The sequence below is a fragment of the Portunus trituberculatus genome, chromosome 38 (assembly GCF_017591435.1).
Source record: "Portunus trituberculatus isolate SZX2019 chromosome 38, ASM1759143v1, whole genome shotgun sequence".
In the NCBI taxonomy this organism is placed as follows: Eukaryota; Metazoa; Arthropoda; class Malacostraca; order Decapoda; family Portunidae; genus Portunus; species Portunus trituberculatus.
Genome location: NC_059292.1, coordinates 27,396,543 through 27,418,123, shown reverse-complemented (window position 1 = coordinate 27,418,123; position 21,581 = coordinate 27,396,543). Strand labels below are relative to the sequence as shown.

Sequence of the window (21,581 nt, the reverse complement as noted above, 5' to 3'; positions counted from 1 at the left end):
GACCCAGATTGGAATATGCAGGAGTAGTGTGGACCCTCATAAAAGAAACACATAAGGAAATTGGAGACTACAAAAATGGCTACAAGAATGGTTCCAGAATTTGAAGGGATGACATATGAGGAGAGACTAAAGGCTATGGATCTACCAACCCTGGAACAAAGAAGGAGAGAGGAGACCTGATACAAGTTTATAAATTGATCAACGGAATGGACCAAGTGGATAATGAGAAACTGATCCTGAGAGAAGAATATGACATCCGAAGCACAAGATCGCATAGTAAAAAGCTGAGAAAAGGAAGATGTCTGAGATATGTTAAAAAATATAGTTTCCCGCAAAGATGTATTGAGACGTGGAACAGTTTAAATGAAGAAGTAGTGTCTGCAACGAGTGTGCATACTTTTAAAGTAAGATTGGATAAGTGTAGATATGGAGACGGGGCCACACGAGCATAAAGCCCAGGCCCTGTAAAACTACAACTAGGTAAATACACACACACCTTAGTAGTGGAAATCAAAAGAAAACTTTAAATGTATCCTCAATATTTCTTTATATTTCATATCTGTGTTGACATCTTTTTCACTCTACACATACACAAGTATTATTACCATATTACTGACAATTATACATTTTATCATTTATATGCACATAATATAATCAATGATATGTAATTACTTAAAAGAAATATTCACAGTTTTGTCAGTTGCTTCATATAGTTTCATTTTCTTGACTTAAATAATAAAGTAACTATTTTTTTTTTCAGCAAATAAAATAGTGAGCAAACTAAAAATAGTTCATATACCTATTAGTGAGATTAATATTGCCTCAGAGTGCACTGACTCACTCTGCTCACTCACTTAAAAAAAACTTCCTTTTCTTTTCACCTTACCTCATGTCTCTTCACATCTCCCTTGTATGTAATTATACAATTCCACAGCAGTTTTGAACAACTGTATATTTATCAAACTTTATGTCAAAGTTGATATTATTCTCACTATGTAAGTATAGTAATCAAATTAAAACTAAAACTTATAAAATATATTTACAAGGAATGTCATTATCACAGGTAAAAAGCTAGAAAACATTCCTCCTAGAGTGAGTTGTGTTACAGCACCCATTTCTCTGTGTGTACTTTGTCTTTTCTTTACTGTTGTGATGCTAAACTTCCCCATGTAACTTTTTTTTGTAAGAATATAGTTTTACATGGATAAAACATTTATCACTTCTTTAAATTAGTATGTAATATTGGACAGATCTCCTTAAGTATAGAATTTTCTCAATATATATATTAGATGTAATAAAAAGCCTTAATGATATTTCAATATTAAATCATCTGAGTATTTATACAAATTAAATTTTATGTATGCAAAGTAATTTATCATAGATTTAAAAAAAAAAAATTTCATCCTATCCTAAAGAAAGTTTGTTCAGGAGCAATCACATAGCAGATGCATCCATGCTTTCTCTTAAGTCACTGGAGAAAAGTACTTATGATTCCAAACCAAATTTAGATGATGTCTTAAACAGATAAAAATTATTAATTTTTTTTTTCTTAATGTTATTCTGAACCAAATAAATCACAATAAGGTTGTCACAAGGAATATTATTTACAGTCAAGACAAAATGCCATACCTTGTCTCATTGTAAAAGTTTTAAACAATAATATTGCTTTCAGTTTCTCCATGAGTCCCTACCAGTTACCATTAAGATTTGCAGAGGATATGGTGGCAGTATTCTTTCACTTGCCAAGTGTACTTCTCATACAAGATATCTGAAACAAAAGGGGCAGGTGCACCAAAACATTATTTTGAGATATCATGATTTAAAGATTTTCAATATTTATCTTATGACAGATTCACTGAAGATGACACAATACTGCTGTTGTGCCATCACTTCTCTCAACCTTTGTTCATAGACTGGACTCGAACCCACTGAAAGATTGTACCTTTTACTACTGAGTATGTGATCATTTGAAGTGAGGATACACATCTCATGATCTGAGCTTAACTAACCAATAACTTGGCACATATGTCCCACAGGGTTTAAATGGTGACCAGTCTTACATTTGATGATTATTTTCTCTCACATGACATAAAACCATGTACTTGCATTTGATGAATTTCCCACAGAAAATACTTGATAACTGTTCTTTGTGTATTTCTCATCAAAAAATTGTCTTTCATTTATTAAACACCAAACTGCCATATTGAAGACATCATGCCAGTGATGAAATATTTCAAACAGTTATGACAGTGTATGTTAATGTTATAATGTATTGTGTTATCTCTAGTTTTGCTAGCCTTGTACCTTACTTTTTGTGAAGTTATTTTATGACTTTTCTTATCTGATCACTGTGGATAATGCCTCCTATATTACAAAGAGAACTCCACTTGCCTATCTTCCTGTATTTCTATTTTGTGTTCTCAGAGCAGCAAAATCAACATAGGAGGTAAAATCAATATCATTTAACAAAGAATGCCTCATAACCTATGCTGAAAATAATGAAATTTCATAAATCCTACTATCATCAAAAATCATAAAATATTATCCCTTGAGGCAGAACTTTTTTTTTTTTTCTTTTTTTATTATTATTATTATTATTTTTTTTTTGGTGTACCTTTCCAGTTGTGATTATACACATTTCCTGTAAGCAGGAAAATCAATTGTTTTTCTTCAAGGCATTCAATGCAGCATTGCTACTTCCTGGCACCTAATGCATAATAAGTTTAATGTGTTGGCAGATTCAGGCATGTCCAAATATTGGTTCATAGCCAGTCTTCAACATTAAATGGACGACTTCCCATTATATCCAGATTAGTCTTTTAAGATTACATTAAGAACAAAATATTTGAAAACATAATTTAATAAACAAATGTTGGCATTATTTTGTGCCAAAATGTGTTTGTGCTACTCACAATGCTGGTGTGTAGTTAAAACCTGGGGCAAGGTAAAGTGCTCCATACAACATATGATACCAAACCTGACAATCATGTAAGATTTCATATAATCAATGTATATAGTAAGTATGAGTAACAGCTACAGCTAATCAGCAATAAGCATGGCACTTATTCCAGCCCAAATTGTGACTAGCTTCACATGGAAGATACTAGTTTGGACAGAAAAAATAGTCTTAAACAAATGTACACCTGTCATTGTATAAAATATTACTATTTTCATGGAGAGAGAGAGAGAGAGAGAGAGAGAGAGAGAGAGAGAGAGAGAGAGAGAGAGAGAGAGAGAGAGAGAGAGAGAGAGAGAGAGAGAGAGAGAGAGAGAGAGAGAGAGAGAGAGAGAGAGAGAGAGAGAGAGAGAGAGAAACTCTGAGTGTAATGTACAATGCATCTGGACAACCAACACCTTCACTAGTCTGATGCAAAATATGTCCCAGATGACCAGTAGTAAGGTTTTGTGAATATTAGCAATATGTAAGTAATATCTATGTGACATAATAATTTGATAGAATGAGAACATTCCTTGTGACAGGTGGTGGTATGGCAATATGTAAGTACAAGAGACTGCTGGCCACCACCAGTAAAAAATATAGATATATGTATATATCATAATGATGAATAAAAACACACCTAATAATTGTTATTTAACTACATTATTCATGTGTTATTTTCAATAAATTTTAAGTTATCTAAAATTGTGACAAAAATAATTCTAAATGGCAGATTAGATCAGAAAGAGGTGTGTGTTTATCTTGGATGTGGTCATGATGGACTCATAAATAACTTTCAAGCATTACCTACAGCAGTGAAGAGCTTTCAAGCCAAAAGAAGTTAATTTACCAATGAGGGATCAATGATAAAGATGATCCCTGAGATAAGCCCTCTTGTGATTCTTGCCTGATCTTCTCCTTTCCCTCCCCATCTCATTTTTCTTAGCATTAATGATCCAAGCCATGGTTATTCATTCTTTCATTTACAAATGTACAGTTTGATTACCATGTGTTTGAATAAAGAAAAAGCTTTCTTCTGCAATATACCATTATACCATGGAATTTTGGAATGATGACAGTTATTGGTGAGTTTTTGACATATGCAAGTGTCTGGTATAAAATACAAACATAACAATGGCCCACTGTACCATCTACATAGGTACCATATACAACTTGACCTTTAATCAAATCAATAATTTTTTAGCTTTGTTTCCATATAATAATAAAATGGTACAATGAATTAGTGAGAAACTTATAAGCCTTATTATACTCAAAGTGAACAAATCTTATATTTGTAGTAGCCCACTTCTGAACAATAAGCAATGATTAATGTATCATTCAATATAATACACAATAAATGTAAAAAATATCACAAAAGGAAGTGTTGAACTCTTTTCAGTGTTACTTTCTCGATGTTACTGATTTCAGTGAACCAAAACAAACCTGCTTAAGTGTTTGAGTGTTTCCCAGCAATCCTAGTCTTATTTATCTTTTATCAATGGTTTTCAATACATCATATCATATACAGTATATCATTAAAGTCAGCCATAATGATTAAAAATAACAATGATAATAAATAATAATAATTAGGACAATAATGATAATAATAATAATAATAATAATAATAATAATAATAATAATAATAATAATAATGGCATTATAACTATCATCATAACTACATAAGTGGCAATCATGAAGAAGTTCTCTTAATTTGGAACTTCAGAATAATTCACTTATTAACTTCAACAGCAGAATACATCATCAAAAGGCTGCCTTACCTAGGTCCTGATATCTGTTATGATAGCTCCCCCGTAATTGATCCCTGGTAAAATAAGGTAATAATGCAAAACACAGGTTGATGGTCAGTGTTGTTAAGGTTCTACATTTTGAGTACCAATGATTTTTGTAATGCTCAGGCACATGTATGCTGATGTGAAACATTTTGGTACAGTGAGTGAAAAATGCCACTGTATGGTTCCTTTTCAATGGTTGGCTTTATTGTACAAAGGTAATGGTAAAATTTATCGGTTTATTATTTAAAAGCCATGAGGAGATCTACCTCTCTTTCTCTTTCTCATTATCCAAAATCAATTATCTACTTCTAAACAACATTCATCAATCATATAACCTTTTATAAAAATCTAATGATTAAATAGTAAGAACAAGAGTAAATCATATGCATCATTTGGACATGGCACAATTAAAAAATATTGAAATCAATATAACATTGTAACTAACATACAAATAAAAGCACAGTCCTCCAACACTGTGTGTGTGTGTGTGTGTGTGTGTGTGTGTGTGTGTGTGTGTGTGTGTGTGTGTGTGTGTGTGATATTAATACTGCCAGTGTTCCTTTACAAATGGCTAAAACAATGAGCATTTTAAAAATATAATGATAACAGAAATGTGATTAATGTTGCCTACCATTACAATACACCATGACTCATGAGGTGGAAGGATGAGTCTGAGCTCTAGACTGGCCAAGAGCTGGAGTCCCATCACTCTGCCCATTGGATGTACTACTACTGCTTGAAGTTTTTACTTGAGTTTGCACACTTGACAGAGTATCTATCACCTGCAAGACAATAACTATTTTAATATAATTTTTTGTACACTACTCCATACTAAACCCTTTCTTTTGAAGCTAACTATTCCCAGATTTTTTACCTTTCTGTCCAGTAACTTTGGTCTTCTTTAGATACATTGCTGTATACTTTCCATGGAACTGTACCATTAATTCCTTCTCATCTCTCCACCCCATCTTTTTTCATCCTTTACCTCCATATTAGCATGCAATTATATCTGTATCATTAAATATTCCTGTTCTTGTATCCCCTCTACATTGCATCAACTATATATGCCACCCACCCTTTATGGGATTAAAACATCTTGCAATGATCAGTTTAGGTCCCTTTGAAAAGATTTCTAAATGATGTTTATGAAAGTATGAAAGAATCTGCAAGTTAACAAATGTAACCCATAAATGCACCTGAAATACTAGTCAAGTCTGGAAGACTGAACCTTACCTCAGAGATGCCATCTAGAGCAGTACGTAAGGTAATATCTGGTTGCACGTTGAGCTGCTCCAGTCTTGTCTTAAGAGTGGCTGTGTGATGAGAGAGGTTCATGGCACAGCCAAGACACACAGCTGACAAATCTTCAACACTCAGACTCTGCAAAAATATTGATCACATTTGTAATATTCTAAGATACTTCAAGGTGGAATTAGAAAAAAAATACTAGATCCATACTCCCTATGATGGAACAAGGAATCTAAATCCTTTCTAGAGAATCTCATCCTTGTACAATTGCAGTTCTGGAAGACTCAGAACAAATGACACGACTTAAGAAATAAAAAATTTATACTCTAATACGGGAATACTCCGCTTAACGAACAGGATAGGTGATGTCAAAGCTGTTCGTAGAGCGGAAATTCGTTAAGTGGATGTAATTTTCCCATAAGAAATAATGGAAATAGGGGGTATGCATTCTGGGCTGGTCCCCAACATACCACATGGGTTAAAAAAAAATATATATTTTTTTCTATTAGCTTTTTTACAAACCTTGCCCCCAAGAAAGGATTGTTTTGTAATGCATAAAGTGAAATCTTACATGGAATACCCAAAAATAAAGCAGAGATAAGATCGGCCACATATGAAGCGGAGACTCACGGCAACTCGGCCGCTTCTTCTTCTTCTTGTGACCCTTTTAGCCTGCGTGTTGTCTTTCACCACAATATTGAATTCATGTTTCCATTCCACTATTGCCTGCTATAATGGATATCATATCTTAGTATTCATATATGCTCATGCCATGAGGATAACCTCGACTCTGTGGCACTGAGTGATAGTGAATTACTAATGAAATACTATTTCATTATATATATATATATATATATATATATATATATATATATATATATATATATATATATATATATATATATATATATATATATATATATATATATATATATATATATATATATATATATATATATCATTGAAGGTGATCGCTAATTCAGCATTAATGATTTTCTTTAAGGTATTTTCTCTACACATTAAAAGTGTCTTATTCTTTTTCTCAAGGGGCATGATGGCTTTGCCATAGGTAGCCATGTCTGCTAGATCTTGATTTCAGTCTCTTGACCCTTCCTCAGTAGCTGATGAGTTGGTATTTCCTCTGCTGTGTCTGGAGTGGAAGTGACTCGGCATGTGGCTGTGCTCCTCTTATACCAGCCTGCCAGCTTCAGCGGCGGCAAGGCGTGGGCTACAAAGTCGCTGATTGGCTGGTTCGCTTGGTGCGTCTTCTCCTGATGCAGCCACAGAGCTGGGTTGCCTTGATCTTCTCATGCTTGGCAATGCTTGTAGGTCTACTGCTTGTATGTTCAACCTCAGGTTTTTTTCTTTTATGTGGAGGGCTTCTAGGATGGATAATCTCCTTTCGTCGGGACAGCTGTCGATGATGTCGGTGTTGTCCTCTAATTCTTTCCTGGTGATGGTGATGTTGTGTTCTTGTTGCAAGTAGTTCTTCGGGGCTCCGGCAGATAAGTGTAGTGTTTGTTGCCGAGAAAGCCTTGTAGTAGTCTTGCCGATATAGGTTGTGGGAAGGACTTCGCAGTTTCCTGGTTTGCAGGTGACCCTATATACGACGTATGACTTCTGCATTGCTTCTCTCTTGGTGTCGGGGCTGTTCTTGAGGAGGAGATGGATGAATTTCTTATTCTTATAGTATATTTGCAATTTTACTTTTCTGCAAGGATCGGTTGGCTTAACGTTGTTCTTGACGATTCTTGTCATTATTCGTTCTTCTTTGTGCGCCGATGAGTAGAAGGCCCAGTAGAAGAGAAAGATGTCGTTGTCTTCCGCAGTGGTGGTGTTGGCGTTGTACCATTTATTCAAAATTTTCTTCACTTTGGCGGATGATGTCATTCTCCCTGTGTCCGTTGTTGATTAGTACGTGGGTAGATCTCTCTATTTCTTGATGAACTTGACTCCAGGTGCTGCAGTGTGTAAGAACTTGTCTTATGTATGCACCGATGGTGGAGTCTTTGTATTGCTGCGGGCATTCACTTTTACCGTTAAGGCAGTGTCCAGGGTTTGTGGCCTTAACGTACACTTCTGTGTTGAAGGACTCGTCGGTTTGCTTCACGAGTATGTCGAGAAAGGGCATGGAGCCATCTACACTGTTTTCTACGGTGAAGTTTTATCGGCAAGACTACTACAAAGCTTTCTCGGCAATTAACACTACACTTAGCTGCCGGAGCCTCGAAGAACCACTTGCAAAAAGAACACAACATCGCCATCAACAGGAAAGAATTAAAGGACAACACTAACATCATCAACAGCTGCCCTGACAAAAGGATATTATCCATCCTAGAAGCCCTCCACATAAAAGAAAAGAACCCGAGGTTGAACATACAAGCATTGCCAAGCATGAGAAGATCAAGGCAACCCAGCTCTGCAGCTGCACCAGGAGAAGACGCGCCAAGCAAACCAGCCAATCAGCGATGCAGTAGCCCACGCCTTAATGCTGCTGAAGCTGGCAGGTGGGTATAAGAGGAACACAGCCACACGCCAAGTCATTTCCACTCCAGATACGGCAGAGGAAACACCAACTCATCAGCTACTGAGGACGGGTCAAGAGAACCGAAATCCGGATCTAGCAGACATGGCTACCTATGGTGAAGCCATCACGCCCCTTGAGAAAAAGTATAAGACACTTTAAAGGTGTTGAGAAAATACCTTAAAGAAAATCATTAATGCCGAATTGGCTATCACCTTCAATGAAATATGCCTCAGAGAGAATCTCCTGCCCACATATATACATACGTATATATATATATATATATATATATATATATATATATATATATATATATATATATATATATATATATATATATATATATATATATATACACAGGTAACTTGATTTCCGCATGTTTGATTTACGTGTTTTTGTTATCACACGACTGAAAAAATATCATAATCAATTTAATTTGCGCGATTGGTTTGTTTATATGCGATTTGGCCCAACCACATTTTCTAACTGAGCGCCAGACACAATTTCAAACTGCGCGCCAGAGAGTTCTACAGCAGGCCGATAGGTGGGAGCTCCGCTCTTCTCATGCCTCATTTGCAGTCTGCCAGCACTTAATACAGACAGAATCTCTTCAATCTGCCTATAATTCACCAAGATGGCCCCAAAACATCCTTCATCTTCTTTTGCATATGGGGTTATTTTTGATAAGTGGATTTTTTATAAAGTGGTAAAGCTCAGAGAAAGATGGTGACTGACTGTGGTGTGAGTGGTGAAGGCAGTGACGCAGTGAGTGTTGTGTTTACATATGCTTTGTTTTGTTGTTTTCTCTTATTATTTTTTGCTTTCTCTTATTATTTCTTGCTTTTCCCTTTACTTTAAATACACTTCTAGTATTTAGAATGATACATAATAAAAACATGTTAATTTAGCCAAATAGAGTACTATTTTGTACAAAATTCTTTGGACCACATCCCGCATCCCTCCTATTATCTATTGATTCTTATGAGAATTACATGTTTGTTTTACGCAAATTTTGATATACGCGATGCCTCTTGGAACGCATCTATCACATAAATCGAGTTACCTGTATATATATATATATATATATATATATATATATATATATATATATATATATATATATATATATATATATATATATATATATATACACAATATATATATATTTTATGTTATGGCCTATAGTGCCTGTAGGTATACTTGAAGAGTATATGTGGGAAGCACTGTTAAGCTTCTGCCCATTAGTAGCACAGACAATTTTATTTACAGTGGTACCCATATTAGGATACATATCACCACCCAAGTGCATCTTTGGTGTAACCACCTAGAACCTGGGTATCATGGTGACATGTAGGTAACTTTAAACCACTCGACAAATGGCATAAGTTCAAAGCGGTACGTGGTGGGATTTGAACCCACACATGGATGCCTGCCCAATCCCACACTCACCACTTTATCCACTACGCCATTGCCTCCTATATATATATATATATATATATATATATATATATATATATATATATATATATATATATATATATATATATATATATATATATATATATATATATATATATATATATATATATATATATATATATATATATATATATATATATATATATATATTTCTGAGAGCAAGAAATTACACATATCCTAAATATATATATATATATATATATATATATATATATATATATATATATATATATATATATATATATATATATATGTACACACTTGTATTATAGACTGTGCAATATGTTTCAATAGCTGAAAGACTGGATGAATACAAATATAGATATCAGAACACATCAGTGTAGCTCAAAGCCTGCAAAATACATACAACTAAGGAAATACACTCCCTACACTAAAACGAGTCAGTAGATACTTTTCAATATAGCTAACTCCCTCCCAGGGCAGCACATATAGAGAATGATGGGGATGCTTAAAAGCTGTTGCTGATCCTCCCCACATCTCTTCTGCCTTCCTATCACGTCTCAAAAAAATATGTAGTTGCAGCTTAAGATTAAATGAACAATAATAACAATAAAATAAAGCTTTGGTGTTTCCATCTGGTGAACAAAATCAATCACCATATTGTAAGTTTTTGAGGTGTACTGTGTAGATGTACTGTTAAAATCAACTGTTAAGAAGCACTAATCTATCCAGACAGATGTTTATATCCCAGGGTCAATAAGAGTTTAAGGTGAATACTTGCCTCACACTCACCTTCACAAGCACTGGGATGTAAGTATCTTTCCTCACCTCTGACTCTGGTTCAGTTGAGGGTTTCTTTTCAGAGCTCTCTTCTTCACTGTCCTCAGAGGATTGTGTACTGATAAGCTTGCAAGGTGCCACCTCCTTCTCTCCTTCTGGTACTGATTTGCTTCTTACCACAGCAAGTTCTTTCATAGTTGATGCTGATGAAACACTTTGTACTTGAGAAGTCATGAATGCAGCTGTTGAAATATTTATTCATTTAAATATCTAATCTTAAAAAAATATGGTAATTTCCACATATAATCTAATCATTTATACTGTTATTTATAATTTATCTTTTGCTGAATTGGATTCCTGAATTAGATTTGCTCAGAAGCTACACTACCTTTAAAACAAAAGGCTCATTGCATGAAAAAAAAAAAAACTGGTGCCAAAATCTTACACAAAATAAGTATAGCATAGTAAATCTTGAGATTACATAACTCACAAAAAGAAATGTAGCAAAATTTTTTCTCATTTTCATGTTGTGTAAAACACCAAGGTTTGTGGTATTGTAGGTAAGCAACCTATCAGTTATGCATGTGCCTTACTGTGTTCAGTAGTTGTGCTGGCTGGTGGAGTAGAAGGAGACTGGATGGAAAGGTGTCGAGAAACAGGTAACTCCCTGGGACGGCCAAGCTTGCCTCCAAATCTCACCAACCCTGACACCACCATGCTGGCACGGTTGCTGGTCCCAGGTGCACTGCTACTGTTCACATTGTTGCTGCTATTGTCTAAGGTTCTTCCTCCTTCACCTCTACTGGTTCGTGTGTTGCTACTTTTACTTTCACTATTACTGAAGATCACAGCCGCTGCAATTTTATAAAGTTTATTATTACACTTATTAACAAACCACAAACCATTGCATGAAATATTTTAAATGTATCTTATATAATAAACTAGGTGATGCTTTCCAGAAGGGCTGTAGAAAAATCAACTCAGTCCCTACAGACTTCAATTGCAGTGATGGTTTGCTTTCCACAGTGTGCCTTGTACACACATGAATACAGTCCTTACCCCCTAATATGTACCTCTATGACTGACAAAAACCTACACATATTGTAAAAACACATATTGTGAATTGAAGAATCAATGGGAAAAATTGTATATGGTCAGATAACCCCAGAGATTAGGTTACTGTACAATAACTTATTTGTAATGTATTTATGCTAACATGTCACAAAAGAGTTCATTGATGACCCTGTACTAGACACTGTAGACATAATTCATAGCAGATTTGAAGTTTTAAGTAGGCAAGAGAAGGAGAAAAAAGAACATAGGCTGCAGAAGGTTTGCTTACAACACTATTCCTCCCATGGTTGATAAGTGTGGGTGGTAGAAGCACAAGGAGATGGGAAGAGTTTGTTTCATTTCTCGCTTAATGCTGAACTTACTTGTTACATTCTTAATGCTACAATTTATGACTGAACTTAATTGCTATATACTTTTTTCTACTTCACTTTCATTGAACTTAATTTTCTTCATTGTTTTTGCCCTTTCTGCCATTAATTCTCTTAAGCCAAATTCACATCCTACTAAAGCATTTCCTTTTCCTTGTTGTTTAAACTTAATAACCTTCTCCTAAATTTCTAAACTGATCTTTCAATTCTTGGAATTTATCATGAAGCCATGATGATTTCTGGCTAGTGAAAATCACAATGCAGTGGTAAGGCAGAGGGGCAGGGAGGCAGCAGCAGGTGTGTTGGGTGAGGGAAAAGCACATGTGTTCACCAGCTAGAGTCTGACTGTCTGGTGACAAACCAACATATGTCATAGTCATACGCCAATGGTTTGGTGGCACTGACATGGTGAGTCAGACCCCCTGTCTATTAATTCAAGGAAGATAATTCTGATGGCAAAAACCATGTGCAGCAGTACTAGTAACCGTAGTAGCAGTTTTTTACGTGAATGACAGCAGCCAAGGGAAAAAAAATATTACAAAATAAAAATTACTATTTGCCACTCCAAAAAGAAAAAATAATATGGTGTATCCAAAGCTAATCTAGTTAGCAAGGTCCCTTGGTACTTCTCTCCTGAAAAATGTCAAGTTGTAGGAACAGACAGTAGAGCTGTGAGACAATGAGCATTGGTTGAAGGTAGTGTTGCCAGTGCTGCTTAAATTTCTCAAGAATAATTACTGAAAATAATTACTTATGGTTTGAATTCAAGAACTTTTTTATTTCTTTTCATCTGATATTATTACCTGATTTCATTTAGATTTTTTTATAATTATAATCTATATTATAAAATTTATAGATGGAAGCTTCATTGGTTCCTTCGACCCTAGCAGTAATATTCACTGATCCCTTTTCAATCCCATGTATGTTCATTGACCCTCTGGATATTCATTGAGCCCTAGGATGGTCCCATCAATACCTGGGGGTTGATATCGTCCACTTTGAAAACCACTATATCAAAACAATTATTAATTAATGTCTTGTGGAAAAAGCATATTGCAAACATGTTTATTGAAAGGTAACAACTGTACTGTACAATGCCCGCAAAAAAAAGTATACATTTTCAGCGCAATAAAAAAGTACACATGCAAATATCTGTGTGGTGTTTATTTGCGTTCCCGCCACCAGCAGATTGGGTGGAGCTAGTGATAATGTTTGTCGGCTAGAGCCCGCCTCTATTCATTGTTCCTTACCATGCCAGGCCTTAGTGTGCCTCCAGTGCTTCTACAGAGAGGGTTTTTGTTATGTTGCTCCTGAGTGCCCCTATTTGCTACCAGACACCCCATATTCATTATTGTGGCTTATGCACAACCTTTGCCGAAGGCTGTCTGTCATACGCATAGAGGCAGAATTAAAGGTGACAAGGAGGACCATTTACAAACTAAAAACTGTAGCAGAGAACTTTCGTCTTGGTGCGGTACTAGCCAGAAAATCAGGCTCTGGGGCACTAAGGAAGATGTCTCTGCTCACAGGCAAGGTCCTGGCAAGAAAGGTGAAGGAAGACCGTTCAATTACAGCCCTCAGCCTGAAAGAGAAACACCTCAACCTCCTGCAGAACGTCTCGGTGTGAACTATTCAACACCGCCTTCAGAAAGACTTAGAATTGCCAGCATGCCATGCCAGCAAGAAACTTCTTCTGACGGAGGCTATGTATTTCTTCTGGAAATACATGGAGTGGACATTGGCAGACTGGCAGAAAGTAATGTTCAGCGATGAAAGCACATTCCGGCTGGTCAGGGGCGACTCCAAGGTCATGAGGAGGCCCAGTAACGTGTCCTGTTATGACCCTCGCTACACTGTCAAAATGGTCACACATCCAAACAGCGTTATGATGTGGGGGGCATTCACTGGTCATAAGGGCTCTGTTGGACTCTGCTTTTTTCCTAAGAACATAACAATGAAGGCAACTAATTATATTGACGTCTTGGAGGAGCACATGCAGACACTTTGGAGCATTCACAATGCAGAATATTCTATGCATGACTTAGCACCAGCACATAAGTCCAAGGCTGTCAAGGAGTTCATAGAGAAAAATAATATATGTGTTCTTGACTGGCCAGGCAACTCCCCAGACCTCAAGCCTATCAAAAATGCCTGGCAAGTAATGAAGACCAAGTTGGAGAATTCACTTTCCAGCAGCATCAAGAACCTGACAGAGGAGCTGAAAAAGATATGGATCTACTTTGATGCCTCCTACTTCTCCAGCCTTGCTGCTTCAATGCCCAGGAGGATCCATACTGTTCTGAAGTCCACGGGGAATATGTCCAAATACTAATTATAAGATAAAATTATAAATAAAACAGCCCTATTTTGTATTGTAGTTTTACTAAGCAAATTCAGAGATGTATACTTTTTTTTTGCAGCCACTGTATGTAATTCTAACTGATTCTTGATAATGTTGGTGAGTGACACAATTTCAAGTCTTTTCAGTCTACCCTGGGCCAAAACTTGTAATGTGGCATATACACATCTTTTCCAGTAATATTTTCAACAAAACTGCATTGGTTTTGATAATAAAATCAAGAGCAACTGGTTATAACAAGTATCTAAGATTAGTTCATACAAAAAAAAATTTTCATCTGAATTTACAAGAGTTTAAACTTAGAGCTCTTATGATTGTCATCTTCTAGATCATCATCATGACACTATCATTCAAAAGTACTTTAGAACTATTTGAACAAAGTTCACATTTAAAGTACAACTAAATATTTTTTCCACCACATCACATACCCACCATTGAGAGGATCAGTAAAGGCATTGGGAGAGGAGAGTCTTCGCACTGTACTGCCATAGGTTGGGGCCTCCTCTGAGGAATCACTGGTCTTTGGTGTTGCCCCTTGCTGGGTGCGTGGTACACTGGATGACCGGGCAATGCTGGATGATGCTGCTACTTGCTGGGGACCACGATGCACATCTGGGCGACCACCCACTGTGGGTAAGTGGAGGGAAGCCAAACCAGAGTAACCTGGTGGCCTGGGGTACTGCTGGAATAGATAAAATGCAATGGATTAACACATGTGACATAATATGAGTTATGAAGGTGAATACAGCAAGCAGTGAGGATGTTTTGTAATGGCAAAGTGGTGTGAAATAACAAATGCTTAAACAGGAACCATAGAAAGAATGCTAAAATAAATATAGGATAGGGATAAGATGATGTATGATGTGTTGGTGAACAGCAAAATTGTAACTGGCCACCCTATGAGGTACCCCTAGTCCTTCTGATGTCCAAACAGAAACAAAAGCTTGTGCTGTAATAGTCCATTAAGGGCCTGTAATAGTCCATCACATGCCTGCTAGCCCAAACCGAGCTAAAGAGCTAAACATTATGGTTTCACCTAAGGGAAAGCAACAGAAATATTTTCTTCCTTGCTTTTTATTGGTGAAACTATCACAGTGGTCATTAAAAATCTTACATACATAAAATGACTAGAAATATAGTAAGGTGTAATAATATTGGTGTGCGTGTATATGTTTGTCTGTGATGTGTAGGTGTAAGAGAAAATAAAGGAGAAAAGGATGTACATATGTGGAAGTTCTGTGAAAGAAAGTGAAACAAGCTAGTAAAGAGTAGATGTAGATTCATGAAAATGTGAAACGATGACTTTAACAGTGGCTGAAATAGAGCATGGAGCTCGATTGTGTATAGAAGAAAATGTGAGAGTTTAAGGGCACACTATGACAGGTGCGTTAAAGGGCACACTTTAATAAATGGATTCAAGGGCACAGTACAAAATATAAGCTGAAAATGATCACTGATTTCCACTAACTATTGATACCAATGTTTCTTACTCACCTTGGGGTTACGAAGGTGAAGAGCAAGTTGAATAATGTATTGGACATCAGCCGCTGCGGGGTAGCGCATCAAGAACTTGAGGCAGGTTGTATAATCACCAGATAATACTGTCAGAAGAAAATTAAATGTTACATAATATTCCCTCTCTTTTCTTTCATATATGAATTTCTTTCATTTTCTTCTCATCAATATTTTCCTTTTTCTAATATTCATCATCTCATTTTCTATGTTCTGTGACATATAACTAACTATCTTGTCTTCTTATCTCAAGAAATTCTTCCTCTTCTTGTTCCCTTATCCCTCATCCCTGCTTATTTTCTTTTCTTCCATCACACCTTATTCTCCATCCTGCCTTAAAGGTCTTACATCAGGGTTCAAGTCTGCCTGTTCTCACGTAGTTCATGACACATAAGCACCTCACAAACAGTGCCTTTTTTTAATAATTATGTTTGAAATCATTAAGTCATCTTAATGTATCACCCATGTGGTTGATACATTGAAAAATTGAATAACAATCTTAATGATGAGAACAATAGTCATCTGTTACTGAGGAAATAGAAAAGCTTCCCCTCCAAACTGAGAAAAAGTGAGAAGAAAAGGAGGCAAGAGAGAAGAGAATGAAGAAAAGAGAAATGAGACAAAATGGGAGGTAATAAAGAGGACACTCACATGGCTCCCTAATGAAGATCAGCATGGCTATAGTGAGGTAGTCCACTAGGGGAAATGCAGGTTGGATGTCTGAGAAGATGGCATCCCATACCATGAGGAGGTCCTGCAGAGGAAATTCTCGTCCAAACAGAAGACGAATCCAACGGCTGAAATGTAAAAGGATTTGAGATTAGGTAAGCTTTATCCAATTATATGACACCACCAGAGACTCATAGACTGGAATCTTGTGCTTCTGAAGAAGAGGTCAAAGACAAAGAAAAAGAAGACTGGCATGGTCCAGTTGAGAGTGAACTATTTTAGATAAAAGTATTAGCCACTGCCATGACCTCACCACATCCCTCACCTTCGTACCACTGACTCATAACTCCCCACAGCATGCCTTGAGGTGTGCTGGAGAGCAGCAACCTTCAGTTACTTGTTCTACATCCTGACATATTGTTATGTATTAACATCTGATAATTCGTAATGTTTACTAATTTGACAAAAATGAAAGAGCATTCATTTGTTATTTCATATTACATATATCATAAGCCTCAAGGAAGCAGGTCATTCAGTTAAAGATTAGATGCCTAGCCAAGGGATCCAATAATTATAACTAATACTGTATATTTTGTAATAGATGCAGCTGTGAGCTATTCATTCATTTTTAAAAGGCAGATCATACATTCATCAACCAACACTATATGTAACTACAAGCAAAGTACTTAGAATGATGCATCTGACTTATGACTAATGTAATATCTGAACAAAAGATATATTATTTTTTCTTATTCTGCTCACAATGACTAACTAGGCATACAAGCAACTAATTTCTTAGATAAGTACAAAACATATAACTTCTTCGTCTTTACTGATGTATCTGCTAATGGTAAACATTGTCATGCACTGTAGGATAAAAGGGAAAATTTATATACCAAATCACTATATTTTCTAAGAGAATAATGTCCTGCCATCAGACCATTCTTTTGCATACAACAGTAATTTAGAAGCAAATTATGATTATAAGCCACTATCTAGATGCGTATTTTCAAATAACACATTACTGAAGTATGTACAAGAGGAAAACAGCCTTAAGCCAAGATTGCCCCCATCTACTTACATGCCATATATCTGTGGTGGTATTTCAAGGCGGGCCAGGTGAGTGTACAGTGCTGAGTCATGCTTCTGCAACAGTGTGTCATGGATGGTCGTCAGCTTCTGGACTAACTGGTTGGTGGGACCCACATCCTGTTGTCATCAATAAAAACATCCATATAACTAATATTTCCACTCAAAACTCTTATAAGCTAACATATGAAAACAACCATTGAACATAAAATACAGTCTATCTGAATGGAAGAAAAGCCATACTTCATGCATCCTAGTTAGAAAATATTTCCTATATTACTCTAATACACTATTATTTACTAATGCTACTAACTTTCAAAGGTATGAGATATAATGCTACAAACATCCCCCCTTTGTCCTCTTCAATGCTGCACTTCTGCACAGCACCTGGTCAAGACACTCTCTGCACTAACCCAGCCGAGGGCACAGAAGACCTGAAGAACGGAGAGGAACTTGCAACACCTACCTACCTTTCCAAGCCAAATTGAGGCATGGGGAAAGGATTTTATGTACAGGGTCTCCTGCAGCTTTATGAAATGTTCAACCTGGCAAAGATTCCATCACAGCAGTTACAAATACCAGCAGGAAAGAGATGCACGCTTTCATGAAGGCACAAGGTTTATTTACAACACTGCACAAAAATGGTTACAGTACCTGTCTATACCTTGCATGCCACAGCAACTTTATAAACTTGCTGTCTTGGCAATCAGTCTCACTGCTAGATAGAGGAGGTATACAACATAGTGCAAGACACACTCTAGTACCCCCTTTTTTGTTCCTTCCTACTTTTCTATCATCATTTTTGTTCCAAAGCTTGATGTTGTGTCTATGTGCAGAACGACTTGACTTGCTATCGAGTCCACACTCTTGAATCTTCCAAGTTTTCCACCATCTGGCTTTGACTCAAAAGTCACTCTCTAACTAAATTTTTCTGTGTGGTGTTTATCTCTCCCCTAACTCCTAACTCCTGTGTACTATAAAAAATTCTTTGACTACTAACCTCTAAAGTGGAGCACATTCTGTTTCCATCCTTAAGCAGAGATCTCCATCCTTGGAGAATTCAATGTTAACCACCAACTTTGGCTTTCCTCTCCCTTCACTAACCATCCTGGTGAACTAGCTTTAAACTTTGCTATCCTCCATGATTTAGAGTAACTGGTGCAACACCCTACTCACATTCCTGACCATCTTGGAGATATGCTCAACATTCTTGATTATTTCCTTACCTCAAATCCTTCTGGTTATGCTGTTACCTTATCTTCTCCATTAGGCTCCTCCAATCACAACCTTATATCTGTATCTCGTTCTATTTCTCCAATCCCTCCTCAGGATCTCCCAAGGCAGAGGTGCCTCTGGCATTTTGCCTCTGCCAGTTGGGGGACCTGAGGAGGTATTATGCTGATTTTCTCTGGAATGATTACTGTTTCTGTGTCAGAGACCCATCTCTATGTGCTGAGTGCATAACAGAGGTGATAGTGTCTGGCATGTAGGCATACATTCCTCACTCTTTTTCTAAACCTTGATTTAACACAGCCTGTTCTTGTGCTATACATGATAGAAAGATTGCCCACAAAAGGTACTTGAGCCTTCCTGAACTTCATGCACTTTATAATCATGTCAAGTCTATTCTTTAACTTATCAAACACTCTTTCATACAGAGAAATGTCAAAATCTTTCAAACTACAACTTCCATTGAGACTTCTGGCTTCTGGCCAAAAACATCTCCAATAACTATCTTCATCTTTCCCTCCTTTATTTCATCCTGATGGCACTACTGCCATCACAATTGTCTCTAAAGCTGAATTCTTCTCTCAAACCTTTGCTAACAACTTGACCTTGGATAATTCTGGACTTGTCTCCCTCTCTCAAAAATTATTTGCAATGTGTCTTCCATGCCCTTGCTGGCCTAAATCCATGGAAGGCTTATGGACTTCATGGAGTCCCTCCAAACTTTCTCAAAAACTGTACTTTTGTGCTTGCACCTTGCCTGGCCAAACTCTGGCTCTTTCAACTCTGTCTATTGACTTCTGCCTTTCTTTCTTCCTGGAAGTTTACCTACATTCATCCTGTTCCTAAAATGGGTGACTGTTCTAATCACTCAAACTATCACACTATAGGTTTAATTTCTTGCTTGTTCAAAGGTTTTTAATCTACCCTCAATAAGAAGATTCTCATACATCTGTATCTGTCAAGGCTGCTCTATTGGTGATCTTCTGGCTTTCCTTACTGAGTATTGGTCATCTTTTTTTAGAGATTTGGTGAAACTTTCGCTGTTGCATTAGTCATATCAAAAGCTTTTGAAAGAGTCTGGCACAAAGCTTTGATTTCAAAATTGTCCTCCTACAGTTTCTACCCTTCTCTCTGCAACTTTATTTCAAGTTTCCTTTCTGACCATTCTATTGCTTCTGTGGTAGACTGCCACTGTTCTTCGAAATCTATTAACACTGGTTTTCCTCCTCCTGTTACCCACTTTCTTTATTATTCATTAATGATCTTCTGAATCAAACTTCTTGCCCTATCCACATGTATGTTGATGATACCACCCTACACCTTTTCACTTCTTTTCAGAGACTAACAAACCTTCAAAAAGTCAATAGATAATGTGTGGATGCCACAGAACACCTGACTTCTGATCCTTCTCAGATTTCTGACTGGGGTAGGGAAAACTTAGTAGTGTTCAGTGCCTCAAAAACTCAGTTCCTTCATCTATCAACTTGATTCAATCTTCCAGACAACTATCCCCTCTTCTTCAATAACACTCAACTGTCTCCCTCTTCTATACTGAATGTCCTTGGTCTGTCCTTTACTCATACTCTAAACTGAAAACTTTACATCTCACCTCTTGCTAAAACAGCTTCTATGAAGTTAGGCGTTTTGAGGCTTCTCTGCCAGTTTTTCTCAATCCTCCAACTGCTAACTCTATACAAGGGCCTTATCCGTCCTTATATGGAGTACTCTTCGCATGTTTAGGGGGCTTCCACTCACACAGTTTTATCAGATAGGGTGGAATCAAAAGCTTTTTGTCTCAACAACTCCCCTCTTCTGATGACTGTCTTCAGTCTCTTTGTTAATGATGGAATGCTGCATCTTTTTGCTATCTTCTACTGCTATTTTCATGCTAAATGCATGCCTCCCCTCCTCCTATGACCTCGATGCATAAGGCTTCCTTCTTTGTCTCACACCTACTCTGTCCAGCTCTCTAATCCAAAAGTTAACCAGTACTCTCTCAATCTTTCATACCTTTCTCTGGTAAATTCTGGAACTCACTGCCTGCTTCTATATTTCCAACTTCCTATGACTTGACTTCATTTAAAGGGAAAGTTTCAATACATTTTTTCCTGTCTCTTGGTTAACTCTTATCAGACCTGCAAGGGGGTGGCAACTAAGTGGGCCTTTTTTTTTTTCCCTTGGCCAGCTTTTCCCTCTTACATAAAAAAATAAATAAATAAAAATATCCGTGTCCATCTGGCCTGCAGCACATTCTCACACTCCACATCTGGTTTCCCACTAATATCTGCTGTCTTCTCTCTCTCTCTCTCTCTCTCCCATCAATAATTCACCATCCTACTTCCCAGTCACTCCCCTGCCTCTTTTTCATTAATTCCATTCCTAACACTACCTAGTTTTGTACCCTGCAATTCAAAACCAATTCCCAGACCCTTTCTCTTTCTTCTGTCATTTTTCAGCCTCTCCCCATCATTTCCAAATCTCTATCTCAGCCATTCCCCAGCCTATTCTCCAACCATTACATAGTTTCTTATGCACCCCATTTCTAATTTATTTTGCA

At 36.7% G+C, this 21,581-nt stretch overlaps 1 protein-coding gene across 10 annotated transcripts in view; it reads right to left on the bottom strand.

The window, feature by feature from the left end:
- Nucleotides 1-530: 530 nt before the first annotated feature.
- LOC123515000 (TBC1 domain family member 5-like) overlaps nt 531-21,581 on the bottom strand; it is a 44,510-nt gene continuing 23,459 nt past the window's right edge. For 5 of the 10 annotated variants that reach the window (XM_045273313.1, XM_045273321.1, XM_045273318.1 and 2 more), the window contains 8 exons: nt 17,787-17,914; nt 16,688-16,833; nt 16,019-16,125; nt 14,957-15,206; nt 11,317-11,577; nt 10,736-10,965; nt 5,965-6,111; nt 531-5,513 (listed from right to left, as the gene is read on the bottom strand). In XM_045273313.1, the coding sequence (XP_045129248.1) occupies nt 5,382-5,513; nt 5,965-6,111; nt 10,736-10,965; nt 11,317-11,577; nt 14,957-15,206; nt 16,019-16,125; nt 16,688-16,833; nt 17,787-17,914 (1,401 nt within the window). In that variant the 3' untranslated portion in view covers nt 531-5,381. The remainder of the gene's footprint in view (nt 5,514-5,964; nt 6,112-10,735; nt 10,966-11,316; nt 11,578-14,956; nt 15,207-16,018; nt 16,126-16,687; nt 16,834-17,786; nt 17,915-21,581) is intronic. The other 5 variants (XM_045273317.1, XM_045273320.1, XM_045273315.1 and 2 more) reach the window with 4 other exon arrangements.